This window comes from Macrosteles quadrilineatus, unplaced genomic scaffold (genome assembly GCF_028750875.1).
Source record: "Macrosteles quadrilineatus isolate MER2022 unplaced genomic scaffold, UCM_ALF_1.0 Scaffold_2__2_contigs__length_208266976, whole genome shotgun sequence".
In the NCBI taxonomy this organism is placed as follows: Eukaryota; Metazoa; Arthropoda; class Insecta; order Hemiptera; family Cicadellidae; genus Macrosteles; species Macrosteles quadrilineatus.
Genome location: NW_026542595.1, coordinates 95,212,083 through 95,220,536, shown reverse-complemented (window position 1 = coordinate 95,220,536; position 8,454 = coordinate 95,212,083). Strand labels below are relative to the sequence as shown.

The 8,454-nt window shown below is 35.1% G+C and overlaps 1 protein-coding gene across 1 annotated transcript; it reads left to right on the top strand.

Moving 5' to 3' along the window:
* Window positions 1–1,175: 1,175 nt before the first annotated feature.
* On the top strand, window positions 1,176–8,448 carry LOC128987306 (cysteine--tRNA ligase, cytoplasmic-like; the record flags this gene model as incomplete). The annotated part of the gene is made up of 7 exons (XM_054408078.1): window positions 1,176–1,283; window positions 1,952–2,137; window positions 2,746–2,962; window positions 4,015–4,140; window positions 4,834–4,974; window positions 6,402–6,612; window positions 8,279–8,448. Coding segments are annotated over exons 2-7 (1,044 nt in total), but the record flags the coding sequence as incomplete, so codon positions are not given.
* Window positions 8,449–8,454: the final 6 nt, after the last annotated feature.

Here is an 8,454-nt window from a genome sequence, read left to right as displayed (position 1 = left end):
TTGAAGGCGCAACATAAATCCTTCGCAGCGGCTAGGTAGGCAGCGCCAGTCGGTCGTCAAACAGCGGTTAGTGACAAGCGGACTTTTACTGCGGCGGACGCCCGACAGTTGGCAGCGGCGCACGACGTCTGCGCAGAACGTAAAGATGTAGCGAAGATGGAGATGTCTTTCTTCAACTGGTTTAGCTGATGTTAGTTACTGAGTGTGACAATCAGTTACTTACAGACGTCTGACATCGTTCGTAGACTACACTGGTCCTCCAAATATTAATAAAGCGTTGAGACACACTAATAAATATAGTCACTGCCAAATAACAACGATGAAACACAAAATAAATGCAGAGTCACAATCCGTGCCAATCTATTGCAGACCAGGTCTGCCACCATTAACCATCATTAACCATCATTAACAGTTAGCTATATTTTAGCTCATGAAGCGTCACCGTAAAAATAAGATGTATACTACTCACTAATTTTTGTTCTAATTATATAAGTGAGTAAACTGTATTCATGTACCGTATCTAAAAAGTAATGAGATTCATTGCGTTAGTAATTGAAGGAAGAGAGCACTTCAAACTCTAGCCTGCCGTCTATCGGCAATGTGCATGTGCTCCCTTTCCCTTACAAAAATGGGCTGTACTCTGCACTTTAGTTTACGTCCTACATTTACTTACACAGTTTCATTTTATAGCTAGTAGATAATATATAAGAGTAAATGTAGGACGTAAACTAAAGTGCAACCCAAAAATGCTAAATCACTTATTATGCAACAATAAACAATAACAATGTAATAGTACCACGTATTGTTTTGTTAATTTATTTATTGGATTATTTTCACGGTTGAATATCTAGTATTATAAATCTATAGATAATTCACCGAAATAATGTATACAAGAACATTACTTAGCTTAACCAAAGATTACATATGCTACGTAATCTTTGGTTATAGATGGTTATAGTAAGAGAGACATAATAATCAATGCGGGCAGTATAAATCTGAGCTTTCAACGATTTCTTAATATAAAATCTCAAATCGTGGCACATTGCCACATGTTGCTTTTAAACAACCACCAATCCGGGTTAGCAACTCAACTTTTTCTCTGTAAACTGTATGCTGAATTGTTTATTTTTTGCAAGATTGTAAACGTCTGCACTCTGCAGCCGAATGCCGAATGTGCAGTTTTCTTCCTCTCTCTTACTGAATCTAACCTTAAACTGAAAGTAACCTCAAACTTACGAACACGAAGACGAATCACAATTTAAATAATTCATTAGGCGATTAAGGTTTGTAGAAGGATTAACATTTAATTTCCTCTGATAAAAAGCTTGGTTAACGACAGTTCATTGTCACCAGTTGTTCACTAATCGGACAACACATGTTGTGGCTTATGCTTATTTCTATAAATTATTTTTGTAACTTAAGCCCTAGCACTGCTTGGAACTTGAGACATCTATACATATATTCCAATTCGTACTATATTTGAACAACTAGGCGCTCAGTGGGTAGTCTAATGGGGTAGACTTCCGTATCTGTTGGCACAAACAACCGAATGAAAATATTGATTATTTGATTGTTGTTGTTAGTTAGTTTAGGTTAACCTTACCTAATAATCAAACGATATATCGATCAATATTTTCATTCAGTTGTTTGTGCCAACAGATACGGAAGTCTACCCGTCTAATGCGTTGAGTCGACAAGTAGTAGTATGAAAATAAGATTGTAATACCAATGAATACACAATACCTATGCCTTATCTCAATATAACTTATTGTGATACCTATGTTATCTAAGTGCAAAACATATAGGCCTATTGCAAGTTAGAAGAATATTACTTTAATATTTAGTTACTTTTCATACTAAAATGTCAAGAAAACACATAGTTTAAACAATGAAACTAACACTGAGTAAATATTATAAAGCCTGCTAGTAGTAACAAAATTAAATTTTTCAGAAACGAAATGGCTAAACGGTCCCAACCGTCATGGAGCGTTGGGGACACAGAACCTCCTCCTGTTCTTAAGCTGTACAATAGTTTAACCAGACAGAAAGAAGTGTTTGTACCTCAGAAAGGACGTAAAGTTATGTGGTACAGTTGTGGTCCCACAGTTTATGATGCATCTCACATGGGTCATGCAAGGTAAATTAGGTTCAACATCTATTTAATAAGTTGCCTAATAATTTCATAACATTTCTAGTTGTCAAATCTTTATATATTTTAAGATTTTCTCTAAGGGTAACTAAGTTACCATATTGTAGGCCTACACTAGAATGTTATAACCCATGTGCTATATTATACTTTTATTTTAAATGGCAACCATACGAAGGTACATAGATATTAGTATGAATGGAGATGAATGTAAGATGAGTGGCACGATCTTGTAGTCTTGTTACTTACTAAGGCTGACATGTTCCTTAGACAGCTGTTAACTTAATTATTAATACAGCCAATGGCAACTAAGGGACCCACAGTTTATAGTGGAATCCGAACCACATTTTTGCCTCGTAATTTACAAATTTTAAACAAACCTATAAGAGTAATTTATTTCCTACATAATAAATTGTTATTGCCTGTCACCACTGACTTGCTCTTCTGTGTGGTGACCTCAAAATGGTGGTCTAAGAATAAATTTATTATCATCTAGACCTAATTCCTTTAAATGATATTTCCTAAAATTACTTATTTACCTGTCATATATCAAATAGTTAATATATAATATGTTATAACTGAATCTTATTACTTTGCAGGTCATATATTTCATTTGACATCCTTCGTCGAGTTCTCTCTGACTATTTTGGCTACGATGTCACTTATGTAATGAACATCACAGATATCGATGACAAGATCATCAAAAGAGCTCGACAGCGCCACTTGTATTCACAGTACGCGGCAGAGCCTCGAGACATGTCACAAGCTCTGTCAGACACTAGGAGTGCCATGAGTCTGGTTGTAGAAAAAGCTACGGTAAATAGTCAACAAAATATTGCTTTCTTAAATAGTTTTTGTATGAGAGGATATCCATAGGCCTTTATTTATAGTAAATTATGCTGATCTTATTCTGTGGTAGACTGGTAGGCTATCTCACTTGCTGCATAGAAATTCAGTTGAATTTTGGTACTTTGGTATTATCCGGAAGCCAAATTTGACGTGATTACAATTAGCGGCCTTTGAGTTCTGCCTCCCAGAAGGCAGCAATGTCGGCGAGAATCGAGTTGAATGCGTCGCTGCTTCTAGCTGCCACCCCAGATACAGGTGACAAGTGATGTGTTCACTCCGGTCAACGACCTAACCTTGGCCTATTTGGAGGGGATTTGGCGAGCAAAAGTATGACTCATCTGGTATTGTTTGATTCATAATGAAACAAGGAAAGTCCTACAAACATTTTTATGATAACCCAACCTAACATAATCGCCGCAGGGCGCTGGATAAGACCAAAGTACCACATTTTAGTAGGCCTGTATCATGAAATGTACATTTATGTACCAGTATTTATTATTAATTGTTCAGGCCAAAGTTTTTATGTGTGTTTAAGTTTCAATATTTTATTAATAGAGTAAATTTTAGTCTGTTTTAGTATGTTATGTTCAATATATTAATTATTTTTACTTCTTTTTTCTCAACTTTGAAGATAACAATTAGGTTGGATATCATTTAAGAGTACACATAACTTTTGTGTGCTAATCTCTACACTAGAAAGTTCTATTTTCTAGTTTTTGTTTTTGTTTTTTTTTTTGCATTGAGATAGTTTATATGACATGAATGAGCAAACACCTTACAATATATGGTCCTATCAAGTTTACTTGGATAAAAAGTTAACGCATTCTGTTCAATAAAAATCTGTAATTATTATAAGAACACTATGAGTGGCTCAATTCTACAATGTATATTTTGATTAAAAAACTAGTGAGTTTAAAATGGGAATGTCTAGTCATATTAACAGTTGATGATTCAATATTCATCCTTACTTTAAATTGGTTGTAATACTCAAAGTTACAATAGTTAAAACTATTTTGTAGAAAACCACAGATCCAGACCAGAAGGAGATGTTGCACAATCTGTCTCTGAGAGTAACTGAGGCCGTCGAAGGAATGGAGAAGGCAATCAAAAGCAACGATGAGAAACAGATCAAAGATGCTGAGAAGGTAGGATAGGCAACAAAAACTTGTAAGAATTTGAGGTTTTACTTAATAAGTAAATGTCGTAAATGTCTTTCAAATCTTGCCTAGAATAAATTTTACTTTCCTTTTTTTACAATTTATGAGTTGTCCAATCCAAACAAGGTTTCATTAATTTTAGAAAGATAATATACTGAACTACTTTATTATGTTGGCAATCCAAAATGTACATCACTATTCCCTGATTTTATGATGAACTTATACCGCAAAATTACTAAATGTGTGTGTTTTAGCAGGCACCTCTAACCTCGGTGTCCTAGTAATGATGTTTTGTAAGCCCATAGATTTTGTTTCTAACATTGAATCTTCAACCATGATAGTGTGGTGAAATCTTCTCTCTGCTAGTCTAGCACCGATATTTTATTCGAGCCTACAAAAGCATTGGAGATGGGAACATTTGACAGGGGTGGGGGTGAGTTGCAAGCTAGTGGTTAGAGTCTCAGTTTCCAGTACGAGAGTGATGGATTAAATCACAGGCATGTTCACAAAGATTTTTTGGGAGCTTAGACATCTTTATCTGTGAAGCAATTTTTTCATAACCTTATGCGTTGATCATCTCACAAATTGAAGTTTATGTTTGATGTTTTTCTCTAGTTTTAAGTCATAGTGATTAGTTTGTGGTTTATTTTAATTTGATTTAACCCGTAATGTATATTATAGGTTTTAATGGAGGCTAGTCGAGACCCTGTGTCTGATTGGCTGGACAAGCAGTTCGGACACACAATTACAGACAATGACATCTTCGTCAGTCTACCTCGCCATTGGGAGGCTGAATACCACAAGGACATGGATGCACTTAATGTGAGTCTTCCTTACATTACATCGAATGTAGACCTACCTGTCAGTCTAAATATTGTAGGCTATTTAGCATTTATGTAGGATCATTGACTTTTGCATGCTAAAGTCGACATCTCATGGATATAGACCAGCAGTAGCAATTTTGTTAAATTAATAAAGGATGTAGGTAGTTGAATGAGCCATTAACAGCGTGTATGACTTTATAAAGTTCTATTTTCACCCCAATTTGGTTAATGAGATTCTTGATGTAACATAAAACATAATAAATGTAGGTAGCTTAAATTAACCCTGCATATGGCAAATGACTATTGACTAGTCGCTAAAACTAGTTCCTCCACTGGCAATGACTAGTCACTAGTTGTTTGAGCATCAATTTTCTTTAACTTTTAAGTTTCAACAGAAAACATCACTGTCTTAGATATTGCTTTTTACCATTTTACACAGGAGATTCGTTTATTTTGATATATAGTTTGTTTAGTTTCCGTGATGTAACAATATTTTATGAGTTGAGAATAAAAACGTCAAATGACGCTACTGCGTGTTTAGCGCGGTGTGACACAACATAGGCCTACTCCTTTCTTACCTTTTTTTAAACAAATATTAATGTATACCTATGACTTTTTTCTCGTAAAAAACCATTTTCTATACAATACTGTTTTGTATATATCTCTGATTTTTTATTCAAAAAATCTTTTGTATTTTTCCCAAGCCTCTACTTTGGAAAAATGTTACAGGCCTATTTTCTTTTCTTTTTTTTTGTTCTTACAAGTAAACAGTTCTACAACATTTGTTTGGGATCTGTCAATTGTTTTAATTTGTTCCTAGTAATGTCCTGAAAAAGAAAATATACTTTTGTATTGTAGAACACAATTTATACAGCTCTAAAGTATCCCACATACATATAGACAAAAATGGCCTGCCAGTACTTGTATAACACTGCACTGTGATTCCGACCAGAGCCGTACGCATTCTGTGCCAGTACAGCATGACTCCACTCCAATCGGAGAGTCAGCAGTGAACATGTTATTTGCATGTTGTAGTTGATTTTCTAGGCCACTTCATGCAAATCAAAATAAGAAGGTTACAATACCTGCAGACTGCCTATAGTGGTCCTCGAACATCCAACAGGATTACGTGTTTTGGTATATTGTTATACCATCATCAGATCCTTATTTACAAAACTTGAAGTTTTTCGACTCATGATGTCACATCACAGTTTTAAAAACACAGTCACAAAACATTTTATCACGAATAAACTATTTACAGTAGGCCTACGATTTAAAAACCAGAGAGAAAAAAGAAGCAACGCATGCATTTCAAGTGTCGAGTCTCGACTCAAATTTTTCTGCTATTTGTAGTATTAATTGCTGTTATTTGCTGCTAAATACAAATGGTTGACAAGTCCACTTTACAATAACTCTCTGTTTAAGGTTATGAGACCCAATGTACTCACTCGAGTAAGTGAATATGTGCCAGAAATAGTTTCATATATTGAGAAGATAATAGAGAATGGACTGGCGTACGAGTCCAACGGTTCTGTCTACTTTGACGTGAAGACATTTGATGCCAGATCCAACCACTTCTACGCCAAACTTGTCCCAGAGGCTTACGGAGACCAGGAATCTCTTCAGTCTGGGGAAGGTTGGTAATATTGTATAATTCCTGGTAGTAACAGTAATCAACAATCAGCTATTTATTTTAAACTAGATGAAACCCGTCGAAATCGACGGTTACTTTCGAGGCTTACGCTAATTCATCTAACTGCGATAAATTGAGTGAAATAATACATATTTTGAGCATTTAGCATTGATAAGTGTAAAAACAATAATGATATTAATTTCGTTAGTTACCAAATATGGTTGATCATTCAATGAACAAAATATAAAATATTTCCCATACTGTAGGCTACGTCATCGTAGTTGTTAGTATGCTATCTGGTATCTCTTCCTTTGGAAGAACCTTTAAATAGTATTAAAATCGTATTGGTGGATCTTTTGTGGTTAAACACTTCCGTGATTTCATCAGTGTAATGCAGATTAATCTATGATTTTATTTGAACAAAAAAATCTGTCTGTTGGGAAGACACGTTCTAACTTCAAAGGGAGGTATATCCGTTACAGTGTAAGTTTGATTTTTCCTTCGTCACGTCGCGTCAGTTCATATCGTACAGTAATCAACAATCAGCTATTTATTTTAAATTGTTGAAATGTCATAATTAATTATTTAAACATTAATGTTCAGTGTATTGGACGTCAAAAGTAGCATAGAAAAAAACTGTCTAACATGTCAAACTGCAACTTAGCCTGGTAAAAATTGTGTTAAGTTATATTGACGACTAAACTGTATAAAGCCTTGCCAGGAGTTTGGATCCTCAGTTCTTGGTTTTTGTAACTCAGGTGGAGTTCACCTATCTGTATGAGTGCTAGTGATTAAGGCCACCTGAAATGCATAGTGAACAGAGGATATCGATGCGATGGGAGGATACAGTAAATTGGGAATTGCACTTTAGATCAGGCAATATCTTAATGATTTCTTATTTTGTGTGTGTGTCCACTAAAAATCTTTTTTAATAAGGAATTTAATTTTTGTGTATGTAAAATATTGAAAGGAAAAAAATTGGTCAATCTAACCTAGAATCCTTGATGATTATTAGTATTATTGTAGAGTAGTTAAACAATAATCATGTATTACAAAGATTTGACATTGAAAGTTTTTCTTGGCCTTTGATGAATATTCATGATATTTACATCTCTCAAAGATCCCTGATCCCTGTGAAAGGCCTTGATATTTTAGTCAGGTCTCAGATGTCCCTGTAAACCAACAAAATTGAATAATTTATCAATTTATCTAAAGTTTTTAACTTGTCTTTAATGTTTCAATATTTTACTTACAGAATTAACAAATTCTCTAAACCACTAGATATCCTTTAACGTTGTTATGTTAAAAGTTGATTGATATTGATTATGTTTAAAGTTTTTTTTAAAAGTTTGAAGCATGACAAGTAGTTAGGAGGTAGCTGGGAGTTGTGCTTAACTTATACCTTTTAACTTTACACATTAACTATACTTTTCGGAGTCAATAAGGCAACGTCTGTGAGAGTTTTGCTGCATTAAAGATTGTGCTTTGGTTCTGCTATATTAAACAGCTATAAATATTTTTGAAAACTTAATAAAAAGCTCAATTTGAGCCGAGTAATGAAATATTTGCTCAAAAATACTCGATCACTCACACATCCCTACAAAATACCCGTAAAAATAGGGCTTTCAATGTATTACAACACTACAAGTTGAAACTTGTCCACGTGTAGGAGACCTAGGGCCTGGAGATGCAGAGAAGCGGTCACCCACAGACTTTGCTCTATGGAAGAAGTCCAAGCCGGGGGAGCCATGGTGGGAGTCGCCGTGGGGCCGAGGACGGCCAGGGTGGCACATAGAGTGTTCAGCCATGGCCTCGGCTGTCTGCGGCCCGGTGCTCGACATCCAT